At 36.7% G+C, this 24474-nt stretch overlaps 1 protein-coding gene across 1 annotated transcript; it reads right to left on the bottom strand.

Moving 5' to 3' along the window:
- Positions 1-6084: 6084 nt before the first annotated feature.
- Positions 6085-22528, bottom strand: LOC139746149 (major facilitator superfamily domain-containing protein 12-like). Its single transcript, XM_071657014.1, has 11 exons — positions 22281-22528; positions 21458-21596; positions 20501-20616; positions 11514-11744; positions 11089-11325; positions 9864-9956; positions 9138-9230; positions 8673-8843; positions 8389-8477; positions 7838-7980; positions 6085-6340 (listed from the first exon to the last, which is right to left on the bottom strand). The coding sequence occupies exons 1-11, from the start codon at positions 22392-22394 to the stop codon at positions 6231-6233; spliced, it is 1536 nt and encodes a 511-aa protein (XP_071513115.1). The 5' UTR covers positions 22395-22528; the 3' UTR covers positions 6085-6230.
- Between the last annotated feature and the right edge of the window lie 1946 nt (positions 22529-24474).

The raw sequence follows: 24474 nt of genomic DNA, 5'->3' as shown, positions 1-24474 counted from the left end.
TGGACTTTCTCTTTCTATTATATATGTATTGTACAACGAAATATTTATTTAATATCTTTTTGGATCAATCTGAAAATCATGTTATATTCAAAGAGATTACAAAATTTATTCATATTTCTATAGCTCAATCGTTTTCCCACTATCAGAGTTCAAAGTAATTCTGTTCAAACATGCAATGATAAAAACATGTTAGACATAACCATGTCCTCAACTTTGTTCTGGAAGCCACAGAAAATCAACATCACAAGATCTACCTCCCAAAAGCTCAGGTATTATGAGCAGGTATTCTATACCTACATGGGAAATTTTCGCGTCACTAAGGAGTACTGTTCACACATCTAATTGGCTCTACCTCCAACTACCCCTTAGTAAAATAAAAAGCCGTCCGTCTTACCAATTCTCCAAGTATTGCCGTGATGTTGCTGCCCTATCTCCCTGTGCTACAGGTACTATTTCGTACACTGCTCTTGTAAACTTCCTTTGTGTCTCTACCACTAAGACTGGTTTGGGTTCGTGACAACCCTAGCTACTTGCTTCCATAAACTGTGTGGCTGGTACAACCCTAGCTACTTGCTTCCATAAACTGTGTGTGGCTGGTACAACCCTAGCTACTTGCTTCCATAAACTGTGTGTGGCTGGTACAACCCTAGCTACTTGCTTCCATAAACTGTGTGTGGCTGGTACAACCCTAGCTACTTGCTTCCATAAACTGTGTGTGGAGACCAGCGACTCGAGGATTGACCGTGACGCTTCCTCTTCCTTTCCTCGAACAGCGAAGCTGTGGACATTTAATCAGTATCTTCACTCTTTCATGCCCTGTCTTCATGCGGGATGACAGTGACATCCCGGTTATGAAAAAAGTTCATATACTTGGCCTTCTGTTTAGCATATCTTTTTGTTCATTATATATGAACACCGAAAAAACTACTGTTCTTTATGTGTTCATTATGAATTTATGTGGGTAATTCTCGATATATTTGTTCAACTCTCAAGCTTGACTGACTTAAGAATCCTGATACCTAACTGTACCTGAAAAAGGAACGAACTGTACGCTGCATTACTCTTGTACACTAATCGAACGGCTCATTAGGGCAGCTTAAGTTAAATGAACCCTTGACTAGGGCAGCTAGTAGGTAAAACATAATGAACTCCACGAGGGGGAGCTAGAACGTTAAGCCAAATGAAAACTACATAATATAGCAGATTCACAATGGGCAAATCTGTTCGTTATAGAGTATATAACATGAGTGATGTGATTCATATAAAACTGACAAAATAGACAGAAAATAAGGCTAGCAAACTCGGTGAAATTCCGAAAAGTTGATGGTTTAGAGTCTACCGCGCACGTTCCCTAGTATAGTATGTTTACCAAGTTATCTATGAATGTTATACCCATTTCCTTTAGCTTTTCGTTTAGTTAAGCATTTTTTTTTCCATTCAGGATATACCTATCAGTTGGTGTGTGTGTGTGCTGAATTCGGAGTTTCTCTGTGTCATTCATTTACCACGAAATCCCTGCCCTCGCTATAATGAAACTTCTGTCACTTATTTTTCCACACAACTGCTCATCATTCCAAAATGCAGGAGGTAAATGGTTACAACATTTTCGGCCTCTCAGTAATGTTTACATAGCTAACAGTGAATAGATATCTTTTACCACATCCCATACAACCACACGAAAACGTAACTGGAAAACGAAAGTAAATAATGATAATGATGATAATAATAATAATAATAATAATAATAATAATAATAATAATAATAATAATAATAATAATAATAATACTGTTGATGACAACAATAATAACATAGTGTGTTTATGGCCAAGATAATTAAACGATAAATGTGTGTTTATGGCCAAGGCAATTAAACGATAAACTGAAGCAAATGTATCGGGTGTTTGACAGCCTAGCTTCTGAAACTTGAGAACTCCGAGACTGCTGATGTCTGTCATCGTAATACAACCTTTCAAAACAGAATTGCGCAAAATTGATACTTGGGCACCTACCTTACAGAGTGAAGTGTTTACCATACTTAATGCTATCAAATGTCTAGAAACTGCATCTACAAATACTTCATTGTTTGCTCTGCCAAAAGATCAAGTGCGACCTGTGCGTTTCTGAGGGCAGGCACTGAGTAAAGTCTATACAGAAAGACAAGAAAGCTCTTATCAAAACTGATGTGAAAAATGATGTCATTTCATACAGCGACGCTATCGTCATCTATTGAGCCGCCGGGATATTGACGCTCTGGGAATCATAGGAAACGGCGAGCTTTCCTGTCTGTAAATGGTCTGTGGCACATACTCACGTAAGAAAGTGATTCCAATAAAATTGTCATAGATTCTCGCATAGGTCTACAAAGATACAGTAAAATGAGTTATATCAATTTAGATGTGTTTTTAAGATACCTTTGATATACCTGAAGATTGCAATACTGAAGGTTATTGATAAAGAAAACTAGCAGGTGAACTTAAAACACACAGAAGGCAACAGATATTAGCGTTGCCTCTGTCCAACGCAGTAAAATATATGAAGTAAGATATGTTTAAGGGGAAAAAGTAAGATAAGCCACTGCTATATCAATGTAGGCCGCAGCTATAAACTACTAATTAGCAGTTCAGATCACTACTCGATACCAAATGCTGAGTGTTACGTTGAGAAGATTTACCTTTCAGATTTAGGTGCACACTAACCTTGCAAGGATTAATAGAAGACTTTATTGTTGATTATATCAGACGAAAGTCTTAGGTGCTGTGTCCGGTATTGTTTCAGACAATAAACAATAATCATTCGAAAGGATTGTATCGTAATGTAGTGGAATACAAGCAAAAACATACCATTAGATCCCTTCCAGGTTGTCAGAGAATAATGTAGCTAAAGAAGACAAGCGTATGGAATTTCTATTTTTTTTAAGTAGACGGTCGGCCGGGAAGGGGCTCGGTATGGGACCCAGGAAACACTGTACGATGGGTATAATTATAGGTCAAAAACAAAATCACCAGACTTTCACTAACACAGGGTAGTTATTCCTGCACAAGGTGGTCTTACTGTTAGTGTATTCATGAAGGATGATTTAAACGTAATTGGTTTAAAACCATTTATTTACAAACCATAATTTTCAATGCTAATTAGTATATTCATTACTGAGGCAGCATATAGATCGTGCGAATACTCTCTCTCTCTCTCTCTCTCTCTCTCTATATATATATATATATATATATATATATATATATATATTCATTTTATATCTAGTATACGTTGTCGCTGTCTCCCGCGTCAGCGAGGTAGCGCAAGGAAACAGACGAAAGAATGGCCCAACCCACGCACATACACAAATGTATACATAAACGCCCACATACGCACATATACATACATATCAGCTTATACATACATATACATACACATACAAAGACATATACACACACATGTACATATTCATACTTATTTGCCTTCATCCATGTCCGTCGCTACTCCGCCCCACAGAAAACAGCATCGCTACCCCCTGCTTCAGCGCGGTAGCGCGAAGAAAATAGACAAAAAAGGCGACATTAGTTCACACTCAGTCTCCAGCTGTCATGTATAATGCACTGAAACCACAGTTCCCTATCTACATCCAGGCTCCACAGACCTTTCCATGGTTTACCCTAGACGCAGCTGACAGTGTAAATTTGATGAATAGATCTCATATCCACTCAAGGATATGTGTGTCCTTGACCAGCCCGAGTTTTGTTGATGTGTGGTGGAAGAACCCGGGCCAGTGACGCGGGCATGAACGGCCTCTTGTTGTGAGTTTGAGATGTAATCATAGTATGTTTAGGATACTAAAACTTTGCACATAAGTCATCAGATGGTTAGGTCTTATCACGCGGTTTATTAGGGAAAATGGTTGTAAAAGTAATTAAAAAATCTAAATATATGGCAGAGAGCATACTTTGAGGCCAACCTGCATTTTCTGGAGTCGAACGTAATTTGGAACTCTAATTATGAAAACGATAGACTAGTATTTTGATAATCTACTTTTTTATCATCTATGTTGAATCCAAGTGGTTAAAAAAAACATAAAAGTATACAACAACTTTACCGGAAGAAAATGAACAAGAGCGAAGAGACAAAAGAGTATCCAAGGGTAGGGAGGAGAGCGTCCTGCAGCATGTTACCACAAACCATCACCGCCTCTCATACACACACACACACACACACACCACACCACATCTCGCCATATATACCTGCATTTAACGACCACTTACTCTCAAGGTAAAGCCAGTAATCGATTATCTGATGCTGTGTAAAGTGTACAGAATGTGTCGGAAGGCATTTCCCCCCGTGGATGTAACTCACTCGGCATACATGCGGGCGTGCACCAGAGTGGATGTGTTAGACAGGCTATACGTGACCGGATATTCTTCGAGGGATATCGAGTATTGGATGGGTCAGGACACCACCAACGGGAACAATGATCGATGTAAGATTTTACAAACAGCTGATGAAATTTGCAACTTTCTCGTCGGGAAGAAATGCAGCAGAAACTTTACCGAGCTTATGTTTTTCTGGGGATGGCGTAAGCAAAACAAGCCATGAAAATTAGTCGCCATGTTACCATAAATAGGATGATGACAACAGCTGTTCGTGATCGTTGGCTTCTATTCCTCTAGAATTCACAAACCAATTTTCATAGGTGATCATTCATGATAATCATCCCCTTTGTGTCCCAAGAATTTAACTACCTATTTTCTTTTATAGATTTATATTAAATATCCACTTTCATAATAACCAACCGTAAACTACCTGTGATTTACATCTCGGAAAATTAGGCTCTAACTACAGTATAACTAAAGAGAACCGATGCTCGACCCGATATGAAACTTAAAGGTTTACCCTACTTAGATTTACACAAAGGTAAACAAGTTTACCTTTGGATTTCTTGAACAATGCAACACTAATCATCTAACTGCTGAGGAACCAAGGACACCACCGAGTTTCAGCTTTAACTACTTGACGAACTGTATACATGGAATGGGGGCGACATATTTAGATAAAAACACACACACACACACACACACAAACATATCAGCCTATGTTTGCAGATCCCTTCCCCCCCTCCCAACTAATGCTTTTCATACTTATGATCTCCACAAACACATTGACATATATATGACCCCACAGACACGCTGACAGACGTATGCCTTCACAGACACATACACTGACAGCCAGACAGACAAGTGGTAATACCCTTACTCTTCTAAATGTAGGGAGACAAAGGTAAAAGATATATCTTATAGATGATCTCAAGTATGACTTTCAAGGCAGTGAGGTCCGTACATTCACCACCGTTGTATAACTTAATTCAAGTTTAGCTGAACACATATGACAAAAGAACTACTGCTTTGCAAAGGAAGATATGTTAGGTTACTCTACTTATAATGTCTTGCAATTAATCATGAGCATGAATCAGATTAATTCTATACCCATTAATGATCATGTGTTCCTATGTAATATGATAATGGAACATCTTGCAAGAGTCTGGCAACCACAATCTGTTCCGCCAACTAAGATTTAGTTCCTTGTCAAGAATTTTTTTTTTTTTTTTTTTTTTTTTTACATTTTCAGCGGCTTTCTGTCTTATTTCATTTGCCTTCCACTTGTAACACCTGTGAACAGTGAAGTTTAGAAGTTAAGACTTTTCTGAAGGTTGACCTTTACAAATGATGTTCTGGTCAGCCGATCCCACATCAGACATCCAATGACCTTACTAAGGAATGACGACAATGACCTCACCAAGGAGTGACGACAATGACCTCACCAAGGAGTGACCTCACCAAGGAGTGACGACAAATCTCTTTTTCTTTTGCTAAGCTTATGGACAGACTCTAAAGATTAGCACCAAACGGAAAGATGTAAGACAATTATGTATCTTAAAAATATAGGCAAAAAATATATGCATACTACTTAATGCTTCTCCCGAACCTTCGCAGTCACTTGTATAATTATTTGTGAGAAATCATGCTCTAACGTTACTCTCACATTATAAAGATGAATTCATTACAGAATATAAAGGATTTTGACTCGAGCCTTATATCTATGATACTTCTTGGCTTCCTACATTACTGCTTCAAAAGAATAAAGAACTTGTGTTACTGTCGTTAAGGAACTGTTTGCATCCGCAAGACTCATGATGCTTATCGTGGTGAAGCTTTGGTGAGCTACTGGTGAAGTGTGCACACATGCAGCTCAAGCCTTGGTGATGGCACCGTAGCCTAGGTTGGTGCCGGTGGACAGGAGTAGTTCATCTGACTCCGAGCTTACTGAACTTCCACTTGCTTCTTCCTCATCCCGCTGTGCTGCTGGTCAGAGAAACATTAGAAACTTTTCTCATAAAATAATCCAACTGATATTTACTGGAAGTTTATATCTAAGAAATATTTCACATTACATAATCGTCAGTCAATAATGTGCAATAAATGGAAAGGGTTGGTCCTGTAATTAATATAATCTTGTGATAGCGGTTTGAGTTCAACATATGAAGTGTTTTTCTAATCTGTAGGTCCCATAGATATTGCTCTGAAATACTGTACATAAATACTGTAAACATTCATAATTAAAACCATCTGATGTTCTCTAAAATAAGATGTTGGAAACACCAGCAACGTCTCTCCCACACAGCAAACACCACAGTACATTTGATCGTCAAGGATATTAATCGCTGTGAAATATCAAAAATCATACATTCACTTTATTCCACAAGTAACATATTCTCCTTCTTCATGGAAAATGTTTCAATCGCAGTAATAGTCCTCATTAATTCCAGACTTTAGATGAAACATTAAAAAACTTAATGAGAAAGAGAAGTATGGAGAGAAGAGCTCAAATCTAGGAGCTTTCCAGGACGTACAGAGTTTGCCTTTAAAAAAGGGGTCAGATCACAGTTGTTAGTAATGACAAAGTAAAGAATTCCAAAGTTTAGCAGTGTAGGGAAAGAAACAGACGTTACAACGGTTTACCCTTTAGTTGCCAATGCCACACAAGTCAAGTGACAATGGCTTGTGGGGTATTATGTGGTCTAACTACTGGCGGAGGTGCACAAGCAGTCAGTTCTCAGGAGCATAATTTAGAGATAACTACAAATGAGCGAGAGAAAAGGAAAATCGCCACTGAGGCAGAAGGGAACATAGATCAAGTTCTGAAGTCAACTTAAGTGATTGAACGTTTCGGACTGCTTTAAACTCGACGCTGTCAGGTAAGAATGAAGAGCGAGAGACTCCCAAGATATCACACCATTACTCCAGTCAAGGATGACAATTCTCTGAACATCAGAGCAACTGTAAAAGGGAACCAGACTCCCAGATTCATACTTGTTTCAAGACTCAGCTGCTGTGTAATGTGAAGCTTCCACGATTGACTGGATGGTACAACGATGCCAAGAACGACTACTGTGTTAAGTGGTGGAATAACGAAATGACACAAGTAAAGGATGTCAGTCACTGCTTTGAGAACGAGAAATGGAGGGAAAAAATGTATCTTAGAGTTGTAAAACTTAAATGTGATCCATCTATCCCACTGGGCAATCCTATCTAGATCCAAGTTTCTGGAGACAGTTGTGACGAGACGAGTCACGTAGATTGAACCAGGGAAGGCGGAGCTACTTCGAAAGAAGTGGATGGAGGAATGCAGCTTTGAGTCGTCAGCAAATGAATGCATTAGGTCATTTGATAAAGAAAAATAAGATAGAAATCAGGAAGAACATGAGACAGAAGAACCCAGAGAAAACACCGCTATTGAAAAGGAAAGAAGATGAGACTGATTTGTCAACAATTACTCAGAGAGGTGTGAGTACTCACCCTGAACCAGCTTGCGGGTTCGTCCCAGCTTCTGGCGACTAATGAGGCAAATGGCGATAAAGCAAAACATAAGCGGCACGAAGATGCCCAGGCTCATGATGTGACGGTAATACGAGGAGCAGTTGGGCCCCTGACACGCTGCCCTGTAAGTGCGTCATCAGTTAGTCTCCAGTCATCTACCTAGCCATGTGGCCTCAAGGTTTCGTCAACCCCAACAACACAATCTGTTGTCGTTTCTAGTTTGAGATACGCATGTCTGCTTCAGCCTAACTTTATGTAGTACAACTGAGATGAACGTGTATGGAAACGTTCAATGTTATCATATTTCTTTGTTGTTTGAAGTACTCAAAAAGAATCCTCGACAGTTACAATGTTCTGGTGATTAAAGCTGTTAAGGATAACTGTTTAAAGATATCTTTGATTTGAAATGTCATACAGGCTATGGTCACAACATACGTCAGTCGTACAGACTATGGTCACAACATACGTCTGTCATATATGCTAAGGTCACAACATATAGTAGATAATGTGTACCAGTAAGAGAGGTTTACCTAGTAAGTTCCTGGATGGCAAAAACGGCAACGCCATTCACAATCTTGTCACCAAAGCTCATGCTGCCATACACAAAGGCTGAACTGTTCTGTGGATGAGGATAAGACTTGTAAGTCTGTTCAGTAATATCATACACACATACATGTCCAATATATGAAACACAAACAAGGAAATCTATGAAGAAATCACCTTCACTTAGTGTGAGTGTTTAATCCTACGAATAAATTAGTCATTAAGAGTATACGGTCATATCAGACGATAGAAAACAAGTCGCTGGTCTAACTGTGCTTCGTCCGATGAGGTCTGCAGTGAAGGCGAGGGAGATGATGACCAACAGAGACCCGGAGCTTCCCCAGAGGATGGCCACGCTGAAGACCCCCCACTCAGGCATCCAAGGTAGGGATGATAACGTGCAGGCCAATAGACCCACCAAGATCCCCACTACCACACTGGCCTGACAGACGAACATTTGCTGAATCTCAGTGTGACAACTGTCCTTTACTGCCAACCTCACACCATCCTCACCACAATCAATCTAAGTCTCTAGGCCAATCTAAGGCCCTCTTGAGCTAGCTCAGACCCTAGCTCTAGGATGGCCTAGACCAAAACTAAGTTAGACTACAATATAGATTGTGTTTTACATAAAATATCAATGAGAAATTACTCCTAAGTGCAACAAACAACAGAAATTTTGTAATAACACAGCCAGGAAGCTTGTGATGAATGTATGAACTATTGTACAACTGACCTTCTTCCCCAAGGCCTTCCTTAGTGCCCGCAGAAGGAAGGACGCCCCAACGCCAGAGAGACTCATCACCAGGGGCACAATCGCAGACAGCTCCTGCAGCAGCAGATACAGTACTTGAGAAGCAAGCCATATACACTGCCAACTAGAATGCAGAGGCTGAAGGATGGGATGCACAGATACGAAGAATGGAGGAATGAAGGAGAAATGACGATACACAAGAGAATGAATGAACAGATGAAGGATGAAGGCAAGCTTGAAGAAAATAGAGGATTGAAGAATAATGAGAAAGAAATTAGAATATAGGATGGGAATGAAAACTTTGATAACCAAAGTGAAAGATGTTTGGGACGATGGGAAATACACTGTCATAATATATAGAGTATCATTATTATCATTACTATCATTATAATTATCACAGTTATTATCATCATTATTATCATAAGTTATAATCATTATCATTAACATCTATTATTATTATCATTATTATCTGTAGTATTAGTAGAAGTATCATTACTATCACCGTAATTATCACTAACATTATGATGATCATGATAATATGGAAATTGATTTGGCTTACTATGCTAAAGCTGTTATGAAAATGGTATTAAAAGATTTATCTAATCACGTCACAAACTTATCTTTCAAAATTTCATATAATGTTTATTCCTTGAAGCTTAATATCTTGCTGAGAGGCGAGAAGGTTAATACAGAGTCGTAGACACTCACCTGTCTGGCATGAAGGGTTTCCTGCAGGTAGATTGGCATGTAGATGGTACTCAGGTTGGTCACCAGACGAGAGGCCGAGTACAACATAGTCACCTGGCATTGTTAAAGTTACTATACATATGAATACTTACTACGAACTCTATACTACACATTCTTACCACATCTTCCATACGATAAGGCGTGTATACATATCCTTACTGAGGCCACAACACGTCCGTACAGAGTACCATGTCTGTATGTGTTACACTGTATAACTCCATTACGTATGTACATATACATGTCATAGCTCTTTCTCATTCGTATATATACTTACTTTAACTGTTGTACATATGTATGTGTATGTTATTGCTACAAATCCAATAGGTGTTTATGTTCTCACTATAACTATGCATATGTATACATCATGAATACATCTCTGACACGTGTGTCTACACAGTTTTACAATAACCTCTTGTAACAAGTAAACTGCTGGTTAACCACTAACTACCGTCTGAAGGTCAAGAGGGAGGCACACAAGTTTTCCTTATCGCTTAACACGGGGATGCAAAGTGATGCTCAGCAGCAATATAAGCTTAACAGAAAGACATCTAAACACAGTGATGCTCTGTTCAGTGGATGGTGCTCCAGCAAGTGAAGGCCAACATGAGGCTACTCAAACACTTCCTTATCGAAAGCTCAACAGGAAAATGCTGACGTGTCATTTTCTGAGAGATGCTCACACCAGTAATAATAATTCAGTCAAGACACAAATCAATTCAGACTTGAAATCTCCCTCACTGCTTGAATATTATTTCTGCTTTAAATCTGTTTCCTGTAACCCATACTGCAGTCAGCTCTCTCTCTCTCTCTCTCTCTCTCTCTCTCTCTCTCTCTCTCTCTCTCTCTCTCTCTCTCTCTCTCTCTCTCTCCTCTCTCTCTCTCTCTCTCTCTCTCTCTCTCTCTATCTATCTATCTATCTATCTATCTGTCTATATATCTATCCATCTCAATCAAAGATGAAATGACTGTAAATGTGAACCCTTCTACTAGGTTAGGTATATTAAGAAATCCAATATTTTTTGGCGAATAAAACTAATGTCACCAACTGTACCATTTCGAATATTTTTAAAAGAATCTGTTGGTGCTTTGAGGGAAATTTGCATATGATGTCAATATCTCTAAATACGAGAGCCACGTATAGGACGTGTGGCTCACGTGATCACCTGCGTCTGGCCACCACCCTCACCTGATAGAACTGAGGTTCAGTTAGCCAGTCTCGCCACTGCATCTGGACCCTTGGTCTGTGAGGCTCCCGTTCCTGCTGAGGAGGGGCGTCTGTGCTGCTGGTGGGCCTCTCGGCCTCTGGGGTCCTCACCTCGTGGTAGGCCTCTGTTGGTCTCCTGGTAGAAGGCCTTTCAGGGGTCAGGACGTGGAAGACGATGGTGAATGCTGAGCCCACGATGATGACGATGATAGTGATGATCTGCAACAATGGTCAGACATGCCCTGAGTCACACTCATCAACCGCCTCACCCGTGCTTATGAGTCTCCTGAGTCGCACTTATGAGTCTCCTGAGTCGCACTAATGAGTCTCCTGAGTCGCACTTATGAGTCTCCTGAGTCGCACTTATGAGTCTCCTGAGTCGCACTAATGAGTCTCCTGAGTCGCACTAATGAGTCTCCTGAGTCGCACTTATGAGTCTCCTGAGTCGCACTTATGAGTCTCCTGAGTCGCACTAATGAGTCTCCTGAGTCGCACTTATGAGTCTCCTGAGTCGCACTTATGAGTCTCCTGAGTCGCACTAATGAGTCTCCTGAGTCGCACTTATGAGTCTCCTGAGTCGCACTTATGAGTCTCCTGAGTCGCACTAATGAGTCTCCTGAGTCGCACTTATGAGTCTCCTGGGTCACACTTATGAATCTCCTAAACAAAGTTACTAAGTTCATTCTTTACTACCCTCCTGAGTCAGACTTGCTTCCCTGATGGGTTAGACTACCTACTCTCCTAAACCACACTCATTATCCAGATACGTCTGACTTGACTCACGCCCTGGGTCAGACTTGTGAAATTCCTGAGTCAAAGGTTCTATCCTCCTCAGTCTGATCACCAAACTTCCCTGACATCCGATTATATAAAGATTACGATTTTCCTGATTCAGACTTACTAAACTACTCAGGCAAACTTAGCATTTCCCTTACTCAGACTTACCATGCTCTTGATTTGAAACTTATTGTCCTTATTCAGTCTTATCACACTTGACTCCAAGTTATCGTCCTTCCTAATCAAACTAATTATCCTCTTAAATCAAACTTGCCACTAGTGGTCTTACGTCAGACTTATCAAACTCTCGAATCAGACTTGTCACTATCATGAATCATACTACGATCCATCATCTCTGAATCATTCTAATATACTTCACTAACGATGAAAAAGACAAAAATGAATTACAGTTACTATGCAACACAAAGACAATAAGTAAGAAGCAGTGATATACGAAGCGACATTCTATAAATGAACCAACAAAAGCTTTACAAATTTGTGAACACCATCTACATATTGACCAGCAAAACTAATAATAATCATAATCTCATGACACGACATATCATCATCGAGTAGACTTAATTAGAATCAAAATCAGACGGTTCTCTCAACAAGGGAGCATGCATGTGTATTGCTCTCTGTGATGATGTAACGAGGCAGCATGCATGTATATTGCCCTCTGTGATGATACAATGAGGGAGCATGCATGCATATTGCCCTCTGTGATGATACAATGAGGGAGCATGCATGCATATTGCCCTCTGTGATGATGTAATGAGGGAGCATGCATGCATATTGCCCTCTGTGATGATGTAATGAGGGAGCATGTATGCATATTGCTCTCTGTGATGATGTAATGAGGGAGCATGCATGCATATTGCCCTCTGTGATGATGTAATGAGGGAGCATGCATGCATATTGCCCTCTGTGATGATGTAATGAGGGAGCATGCATGCATATTGCCCTCTGTGATGATACAATGAGGGAGCATGCATGCATATTGCCCTCTGTGATGATGTAATGAGGGAGCATGCATGCATATTGCCCTCTGTGATGATGTAATGAGGGAGCATGTATGCATATTGCTCTCTGTGATGATGTAATGAGGGAGCATGCATGCATATTGCCCTCTGTGATGATGTAATGAGGGAGCATGCATGTATATTGCCCTCTGTGATAATATAATGAGGGAGCATGTATGCATATTGCACTCTGTGATGATATTATTATGTTGAGTAAATTATAAAAAATATTGTACTAATCACTGAAATATTTTCAGAAATGTTGTAACATAAACAAAGGGTTTATAACATTATTCATAAAGCTCTTACAAACGAACGCACATACTGCAACCTGAAGGGGACTTTGAGTACGTACTTGTAAAATCTAACAGGTGGGTTGTAAAACGTTAATTAGGTATAATGAAAGGAAGAGAACAAACATAAATAAATATAGAAAGTACGATATTCTTTCTCCGTAAATAAATATAGAAAATACGATATTCTTTCTCCGTAAATAAATATAGAAAGTACGATATTCTTTCTCCGTAAATAAATATAGAAAGTACGATATTCTTTCTCCGTAAATAAATATAGAAAGTACGATATTCTTTCTCCGTAAATAAATATAGAAAGTACGATATTCTTTCTCCGTAAATAAATATAGAAAGTACGATATTCTTTCTCCGTAAATAAATATAGAAAGTACGATATTCTTTCTCCGTAAATAAATATAGAAAGTACGATATTCTTTCTCCGTAAATAAATATAGAAAGTACGATATTCTTTCTCCGTAAATAAATATAGAAAGTACGATATTCTTTCTCCGTAAATAAATATAGAAAGTACGATATTCTTTCTCCGTAAATAAATATAGAAAGTACGATATTCTTTCTCCGTAAATAAATATAGAAAGTACGATATTCTTTCTCCGTAAATAAATATAGAAAGTACGATATTCTTTCTCCGTAAATAAATATAGAAAGTACGATATTCTTTCTCCGTAAATAAATATAGAAAGTACGATATTCTTTCTCCGTAAATAAATATAGAAAGTACGATATTCTTTCTCCGTAAATAAATATAGAAAGTACGATATTCTTTCTCCGTAAATAAATATAGAAAGTACGATATTCTTTCTCCGTAAATAAATATAGAAAGTACGATATTCTTTCTCCGTAAATAAATATAGAAAGTACGATATTCTTTCTCCGTAAATAAATATAGAAAGTACGATATTCTTTCTCCGTAAATAAATATAGAAAGTACGATATTCTTTCTCCGTAAATAAATATAGAAAGTACGATATTCTTTCTCCGTAAATAAATATAGAAAGTACGATATTCTTTCTCCGTAAATAAATATAGAAAGTACGATATTCTTTCTCCGTAAATAAATATAGAAAGTACGATATTCTTTCTCCGTAAATAAATATAGAAAGTACGATATTCTTTCTCCGTAAATAAATATAGAAAGTACGATATTCTTTCTCCGTAAATAAATATAGAAAGTACGATATTCTTTCTCCGTAAATAAATATAGAAAGTACGATATTCTTTCTCCGTAAATAAATATAGAAAGTACGATATTCTTTCTCCGTAAATAAATATAGAAAGTACGATATTCTTTCTCCGTAAATAAATATAGAAAGTACGATATTCTTTCTCCGTAAATAAATATAGAAAGTACGATATTCTTTCTCCGTAAATAAATATAGAAAGTACGATATTCTTTCTCCGTAAATAAATATAGAAAGTACGATATTCTTTCTCCGTAAATAAATATAGAAAGTACGATATTCTTTCTCCGTAAATAAATATAGAAAGTACGATATTCTTTCTCCGTAAATAAATATAGAAAGTACGATATTCTTTCTCCGTAAATAAATATAGAAAGTACGATATTCTTTCTCCGTAAATAAATATAGAAAGTACGATATTCTTTCTCCGTAAATAAATATAGAAAGTACGATATTCTTTCTCCGTAAATAAATATAGAAAGTACGATATTCTTTCTCCGTAAATAAATATAGAAAGTACGATATTCTTTCTCCGTAAATAAATATAGAAAGTACGATATTCTTTCTCCGTAAATAAATATAGAAAGTACGATATTCTTTCTCCGTAAATAAATATAGAAAGTACGATATTCTTTCTCCGTAAATAAATATAGAAAGTACGATATTCTTTCTCCGTAAATAAATATAGAAAGTACGATATTCTTTCTCCGTAAATAAATATAGAAAGTACGATATTCTTTCTCCGTAAATAAATATAGAAAGTACGATATTCTTTCTCCGTAAATAAATATAGAAAGTACGATATTCTTTCTCCGTAAATAAATATAGAAAGTACGATATTCTTTCTCCGTAAATAAATATAGAAAGTACGATATTCTTTCTCCGTAAATAAATATAGAAAGTACGATATTCTTTCTCCGTAAATAAATATAGAAAGTACGATATTCTTTCTCCGTAAATAAATATAGAAAGTACGATATTCTTTCTCCGTAAATAAATATAGAAAGTACGATATTCTTTCTCCGTAAATAAATATAGAAAGTACGATATTCTTTCTCCGTAAATAAATATAGAAAGTACGATATTCTTTCTCCGTAAATAAATATAGAAAGTACGATATTCTTTCTCCGTAAATAAATATAGAAAGTACGATATTCTTTCTCCGTAAATAAATATAGAAAGTACGATATTCTTTCTCCGTAAATAAATATAGAAAGTACGATATTCTTTCTCCGTAAATAAATATAGAAAGTACGATATTCTTTCTCCGTAAATAAATATAGAAAGTACGATATTCTTTCTCCGTAAATAAATATAGAAAGTACGATATTCTTTCTCCGTAAATAAATATAGAAAGTACGATATTCTTTCTCCGTAAATAAATATAGAAAGTACGATATTCTTTCTCCGTAAATAAATATAGAAAGTACGATATTCTTTCTCCGTAAATAAATATAGAAAGTACGATATTCTTTCTCCGTAAATAAATATAGAAAGTACGATATTCTTTCTCCGTAAATAAATATAGAAAGTACGATATTCTTTCTCCGTAAATAAATATAGAAAGTACGATATTCTTTCTCCGTAAATAAATATAGAAAGTACGATATTCTTTCTCCGTAAATAAATATAGAAAGTACGATATTCTTTCTCCGTAAATAAATATAGAAAGTACGATATTCTTTCTCCGTAAATAAATATAGAAAGTACGATATTCTTTCTCCGTAAATAAATATAGAAAGTACGATATTCTTTCTCCGTAAATAAATATAGAAAGTACGATATTCTTTCTCCGTAAATAAATATAGAAAGTACGATATTCTTTCTCCGTAAATAAATATAGAAAGTACGATATTCTTTCTCCGTAAATAAATATAGAAAGTACGATATTCTTTCTCCGTAAATAAATATAGAAAGTACGATATTCTTTCTCCGTAAATAAATATAGAAAGTACGATATTCTTTCTCCGTAAATAAATATAGAAAGTACGATATTCTTTCTCCGTAAATAAATATAGAAAGTACGATATTCTTTCTCCGTAAATAAATATAGAAAGTACGATATTCTTTCTCCGTAAATAAATATAGAAAGTACGATATTCTTTCTCCGTAAATAAATATAGAAAGTACGATATTCTTTCTCCGTAAATAAATATAGAAAGTACGATATTCTTTCTCCGTAAATAAATATAGAAAGTACGATATTCTTTCTCCGTAAATAAATATAGAAAGTACGATATTCTTTCTCCGTAAATAAATATAGAAAGTACGATATTCTTTCTCCGTAAATAAATATAGAAAGTACGATATTCTTTCTCCGTAAATAAATATAGAAAGTACGATATTCTTTCTCCGTAAATAAATATAGAAAGTACGATATTCTTTCTCCGTAAATAAATATAGAAAGTACGATATTCTTTCTCCGTAAATAAATATAGAAAGTACGATATTCTTTCTCCGTAAATAAATATAGAAAGTACGATATTCTTTCTCCGTAAATAAATATAGAAAGTACGATATTCTTTCTCCGTAAATAAATATAGAAAGTACGATATTCTTTCTCCGTAAATAAATATAGAAAGTACGATATTCTTTCTCCGTAAATAAATATAGAAAGTACGATATTCTTTCTCCGTAAATAAATATAGAAAGTACGATATTCTTTCTCCGTAAATAAATATAGAAAGTACGATATTCTTTCTCCGTAAATAAATATAGAAAGTACGATATTCTTTCTCCGTAAATAAATATAGAAAGTACGATATTCTTTCTCCGTAAATAAATATAGAAAGTACGATATTCTTTCTCCGTAAATAAATATAGAAAGTACGATATTCTTTCTCCGTAAATAAATATAGAAAGTACGATATTCTTTCTCCGTAAATAAATATAGAAAGTACGATATTCTTTCTCCGTAAATAAATATAGAAAGTACGATATTCTTTCTCCGTAAATAAATATAGAAAGTACGATATTCTTTCTCCGTAAATAAATATAGAAAGTACGATATTCTTTCTCCGTAAATAAATATAGAAAGTACGATATTCTTTCTCCGTAAATAAATATAGAAAGTACGATATTCTTTCTCCGTAAATAAATATAGAAAGTACGATATTCTTTCTCCGTAAATAAATATAGAAAGTACGATATTCTTTCTCCGTAAATAAATATAGAAAGTACGATATTCTTTCTCCGTAAATAAATATAGAAAGTACGATATTCTTTCTCCGTAAATAAATATAGAAAGTACGATATTCTTTCTCCGTAAATAAATATAGAAAGTACGATATTCTTTCTCCGTAAATAAATATAGAAAGTACGATATTCTTTCTCCGTAAATAAATATAGAAAGTACGATATTCTTTCTCCGTAAATAAATATAGAAAGTACGATATTCTTTCTCCGTAAATAAATATAGAAAGTACGATATTCTTTCTCCGTAAATAAATATAGAAAGTACGATATTCTTTCTCCGTAAATAAATATAGAAAGTACGATATTCTTTCTCCGTAAATAAATATAGAAAGTACGATATTCTTTCTCCGTAAATAAATATAGAAAGTACGATATTCTTTCTCCGTAAATAAATATAGAAAGTACGATATTCTTTCTCCGTAAATAAATATAGAAAGTACGATATTCTTTCTCCGTAAATAAATATAGAAAGTACGATATTCTTTCTCCGTAAATAAATATAGAAAGTACGATATTCTTTCTCCGTAAATAAATATAGAAAGTACGATATTCTTTCTCCGTAAATAAATATAGAAAGTACGATATTCTTTCTCCGTAAATAAATATAGAAAGTACGATATTCTTTCTCCGTAAATAAATATAGAAAGTACGATATTCTTTCTCCGTAAATAAATATAGAAAGTACGATATTCTTTCTCCGTAAATAAATATAGAAAGTACGATATTCTTTCTCCGTAAATAAATATAGAAAGTACGATATTCTTTCTCCGTAAATAAATATAGAAAGTACGATATTCTTTCTCCGTAAATAAATATAGAAAGTACGATATTCTTTCTCCGTAAATAAATATAGAAAGTACGATATTCTTTCTCCGTAAATAAATATAGAAAGTACGATATTCTTTCTCCGTAAATAAATATAGAAAGTACGATATTCTTTCTCCGTAAATAAATATAGAAAGTACGATATTCTTTCTCCGTAAATAAATATAGAAAGTACGATATTCTTTCTCCGTAAATAAATATAGAAAGTACGATATTCTTTCTCCGTAAATAAATATAGAAAGTACGATATTCTTTCTCCGTAAATAAATATAGAAAGTACGATATTCTTTCTCCGTAAATAAATATAGAAAGTACGATATTCTTTCTCCGTAAATAAATATAGAAAGTACGATATTCTTTCTCCGTAAATAAATATAGAAAGTACGATATTCTTTCTCCGTAAATAAATATAGAAAGTACGATATTCTTTCTCCGTAAATAAATATAGAAAGTACGATATTCTTTCTCCGTAAATAAATATAGAAAGTACGATATTCTTTCTCCGTAAATAAATATAGAAAGTACGATATTCTTTCTCCGTAAATAAATATAGAAAGTACGATATTCTTTCTCCGTAAATAAATATAGAAAGTACGATATTCTTTCTCCGTAAATAAATATAGAAAGTACGATATTCTTTCTCCGTAAATAAATATAGAAAGTACGATATTCTTTCTCCGTAAATAAATATAGAAAGTACGATATTCTTTCTCCGTAAATAAATATAGAAAGTACGATATTCTTTCTCCGTAAATAAATATAGAAAGTACGATATTCTTTCTCCGTAAATAAATATAGAAAGTACGATATTCTTTCTCCGTAAATAAATATAGAAAGTACGATATTCTTTCTCCGTAAATAAATATAGAAAGTACGATATTCTTTCTCCGTAAATAAATATAGAAAGTACGATATTCTTTCTCCGTAAATAAATATAGAAAGTACGATATTCTTTCTCCGTAAATAAATATAGAAAGTACGATATTCTTTCTCCGTAAATAAATATAGAAAGTACGATATTCTTTCTCCGTAAATAAATATAGAAAGTACGATATTCTTTCTCCGTAAATAAATATAGAAAGTACGATATTCTTTCTCCGTAAATAAATATAGAAAGTACGATATTCTTTCTCCGTAAATAAATATAGAAAGTACGATATTCTTTCTCCGTAAATAAATATAGAAAGTACGATATTCTTTCTCCGTAAATAAATATAGAAAGTACGATATTCTTTCTCCGTAAATAAATATAGAAAGTACGATATTCTTTCTCCGTAAATAAATATAGAAAGTACGATATTCTTTGTACGGATAAGCGTCTCAGGCCTTAAACCAAAAAGAGAGAAAGAATATGTTGGAAATGAAATGCCTGAGGACGATACGTGGTGTGAGGCAGGTTGATCGTGTGAGGAATGACAGACAAAGAAAGATGTGTGATAGCAAGTGCAATATGACAGATCAGTAGATGAAGTCTCTGACTGAGATGACCAAGGATGAGCGATGAAAGACTGACTAAGAGGATGTTCGTGTCAGAGGTGGTGGGAGGAAGTGGGAAAGGGACACCAAGGATGGAGGTAAAGAGGATTTTGGGTATCGGGGCATGAACAGTCAGGGAGGGTGAGAGCCGTACATGGGGAAGAATAATTGGATCAATTTGGTAGATGAGGGGCAACGTACAGCTTTCAGTTGGTCTCGGTATACACAATAACTAGAGGGTGGATGTGTGAAAGGGACACCAGATTTACTAAACTTCTCCCAGTTATGCTCGCATATTAGTAAACAGTAGGATGGATGGCTGTGATTGGCTGTGATTCGTCTCTAATGATTATCACGTCAGGTCATCTCTTCATATCAACATCAATCACTCCTCTAGACATCATATAATTTTCACGTCTATGTTTTTCATTAAGCAACTTTTCATATAAAATGTAATATCAGAAGAAACAACAAAGGGCCAGAGAATGTTATAAGGAAATCAAATGGCTTCTACAACCGTGTCAGACAGGTTGTAACGGATGTTACGAAGGTATTGCACACAACTTAGGTAGAAACGTTTGTGAACTGCTGTTAGACGACCGACCTGGAAGAGGCAGATCATGAACCCCAACATGATTATGTAGCCGAAGCCAAGCGCAGCGAAGCAGAGGCCGCACACAATGAAGATGAAGGGGAATGACACAAGCACACACAGTGAACCTGAGGAGAAAGGAATTATCGATCACGTTATACACGTTAGTAATGCAGAGGATTGATGACAACATATGACTATCAATAGGATTATTCCCTATACCGTCAGGGGACCAAATCCCATCAGTGGAAATGCTATAATCACATCAAATCTAAATAGATAACTAAGAGATTGATTTTGGTATGAGTGTAACATTAAGACTCAGTCATCTCGAGCAGATATGTCATACTTGACAATACTGGTTCTTGACTAGCGTTCAGATCTGATGAAATTCTTACAGTAAGAACAAATTCGTAAACTGTAGGTTATCTCATATAAACTTCAAGTGTGAAAAGTTTACAATGACTCAATGTTGCATGAGCCTTGCAATGATGAAGAGAGGTCATAATCCTTTCTTCAAATAGCAAAGATGTTGATTTCTCCTCCTTGTCTCATATTCTATTCCATCTCCTACAACCTCTCCACCTTTAACAATCAGGTCTACACACGCGTAAGGAGCTGGAATTAATCTCATTCTTTTTCAAACTCCACTTTCCTCGTTCATTTGAACTGGCCACTTCCAGGAGTCCCATGCTTCCAGTACTACTTCCAGGAGCTCCATCAATCCAGCATTGCTTTCAGGAGTCACATCATCTCTGTACCTATACCACAGTAGGGTTGAGGCTGAAATCCCTCCGATTCTCCTTCAAGAATCAGGAGCCACACCTTCGTCGTGCTCAGTGTCCGCTCGGAAGATTTGCACTGCATGGGGAGGGAGAGTTACACTCGTGGGCGCTCCATCTGTTTGTGGTGTGTGTGTGTGTGTGTGTGTGTGTGTGTGTGACAGATATGATGCAGCAAAGTACATACCAATAGCGTGCCATGATTTCCTGCGTCCATACGACCAGATGGTACAACCCCGGTCGCTCTGCAGGCCAATGAGAGGCGTGGCCACCGCGTCCGCGATCTGGCCCAGCATCAGCAGGAACCCAGACAGACCTCGGTCCAGCTGCGACAACAGGAGGAGGGTTAGTGGTGTTGAGGGTAGTGGCAGGAAGGTTAGTGGTGTTGAGGGTAGTGGCAGGGGGGTTAGTGGTATTTACGGCAGTGGGAGAAGGGTTAGTGGTGTTTAGGGCGACGGCAGGAGGGCCAAGTGATGATCAGGGAGGCAAAATGAGTTTAGTGTTGTGAGGGATATTAATGGCACTATGGGAAGTTTATGGTCTCAGGTGTGTTAGTGGAGTTATAGAGAAGTTAATGGTGCATAGGCAGGGTTAGTGGTGCCTCATATCATACAGGGGTTAATGATGGCAAAGGAATAGTGATGGCAAAGGGGTCTAGCTTTACTAATGATGTTAATGTGATGCCACTGGAGAGTAACTAATGCCAGTGGGTTTAATGGTGGTTATAGGAGGTTGTGATGACACTGGTTAATGGTGGTTATAGGAGGTTGTGATGACACTGGTTAATGGTGGTTATAGGAGGTTGTGATGACACTGGTTAATGGTGGTGGAAGAATTAACTCTACAAAGTGGGGCCAGTGGGGCAAAGGGTGATTAGTGCTAAGGGGGGTTACTGGTGCTAGTATGCGTTGCCGGGAGGCGGGTGTGGTAACACTGGGGTTAAAGGTACCAAGGGAGAGTTACTGGAAGTACACCAGGAGGTAGATGAACCATATGGGGAGGTACCTCACCTGCAGGACATACTGGAAGTACACCAGGAGATAGGTGAACCACATAGAGGCACAAAGATCGTTGAAGACATGTCCTACGCCATAGCCAAACTTCATACGCCGACTCAGCGCCATCCCGTTGGTGTGTAGTGCTGCTGATGTGGTGATACGAGTTGGTAGAGGAGTTAGGCTGGTACTGGTTCTGCTGCTGATGTTTGTGATATTGATAGTAATGAAAGCACTGTAAGTGGATGGTTAACGGTGGTGGTGCTGGTAGTGGTAGTTATGGAAGTGGGAGCGCTAATGGTGCTATTGGCAGTGTAGGTAGTGGTGGCAATGTGGCAATGTGATGAGTGTTGGTAGAGGGAAGGGGCAAGCAGTAGTGGCTCCTAAAGCAGTGGTGGTCGCACTGTTCAGTGGCTGTGGTGTTAAATGTTAGGTGATAGTATGGTTGGCAGCCGTCGTCTTTGCAGCTGGTGACAACCAATGAACCAGCTATGAGGAAGCTGAGCTGTGTCTGTCGGAGAAAAAAGATGAGTTACCTTGAGAATCTTAAATCAAGTATCACCAAATGAATGTCATAAATTCTAAAAACAATATATATATATATATATATATATATATATATATATATATATATATGTGTGTGTGTGTGTGTGTGTGTGTGTGTGTGTGTGTGTGTGTGATAACGGCTGACAAAGCAGATGCAACAGCATGCCCTACTCGTAGACATCAAATAAATCGAGTGTGTCAGAGGAGTTTTTGAGGTGTGTTTTATCATTCTCTCTTGATGGTTAAGAAAGGAAACTGGAAGGGCTTCGACTCCGCCGTGATCAATCTTAAGTAAAGCCGAGACTGTCTAAGTGATGCATGTATTGAAACCACCTTCATGGAGGATGTCAGTGTGTACACGTTGAGAGTAACGCATCGTTACTGGAGGTCAAGTGGTCGAACAGTTGTACATAGTGGAGGAAATGACTAAAATGAAATGAAATAAAAAACACGAAATATAACGGCAATGTTATAGAGGATAAAGTAACAATGAGGCAAACAGCTTCAAGAATGATAGAATCAATATCCACGAGGCAAACAATTGCTGTGTTCAAACAACAATAAGCACACACACACACACACACACACACACACACACAGACACAGACACACACAGACACACACACACACACACACACACACACATATATATATATATATATATATATATATATATATATATATATATATATATATATATATATATATATATATTGGAAAAGATCACAACTGAGCTCGTGATGAAGTAAATTCCTTCTAATCCACGGGAAAATGAAACTTGATATATGCATGTAAAGTACACTGATGCACGTGATGTAAGTATTTGAATGATAATCACAAAGAAAATAAAACATGTCTAGTCCCGATCACTTCCATGAATCACATCTTCTTGGTAAGGTACGAGTGAACTTTTCATTGAATAGATAACAGATGAACAGGCTAGGACAGTTATCAGACCACATACGACCAATCAAACAGTTAAGGTCAGAAAAAGAAGATGGATCAGTTCTAAGAACATATGTGATAACCTCCAGTTATCAGATCAGTACCCATACAACTTACTGAAGCTAAACACAAAAACAGTTTGGTTGAATTCTACACACACAGGGCAGTGTCACAGACAATTGTTAAAAGAACAAATAAGAATGTCCACCACAAGGCCCGTGCGACTGTACTCCAGTTCCTAAGAAATGAGCAACTAAGAGATGTTCACTTTCCGCAAGCTTGTTCCGCACGAATTCTCAGCGCAAACACATAGACAGATGATAAATATCTGAACTCTGTGTGACTAGGCTGGAGTAACGTTATAGTTGCTGCACGCCCAGGTTAGGTTAGGTTAGGTTTAAGACGTTAGGACATTCGTTTTATACAAGAAAATCTAAACATGTTGGTCAACGTTGCTCGGAAAATACATACACAAAAAAGTACATAAACGTCCTTACGCTGTCATATGTATTTTGTTTTCTGTCTAAAGCAGCGTCGCCTATCCCGGGCTCTGGGCTCTAATATTTCTCATGTTCGACAACTTGTGATAACCAATAATGGAAAATTCTGTCCTACAATCATCTCCGTTTTCATTTATTTTAACCTTTTACCCTCTTAAACACCATAATAACCGTGACACACACGGAAATTTACATCAACAACTAGGGAGGTGACTCCA

Source organism: Panulirus ornatus, chromosome 64, assembly GCF_036320965.1.
Source record: "Panulirus ornatus isolate Po-2019 chromosome 64, ASM3632096v1, whole genome shotgun sequence".
Classification (NCBI taxonomy): domain Eukaryota; kingdom Metazoa; phylum Arthropoda; class Malacostraca; order Decapoda; family Palinuridae; genus Panulirus; species Panulirus ornatus.
This window is presented reverse-complemented; position numbering and strand designations above follow the sequence as displayed.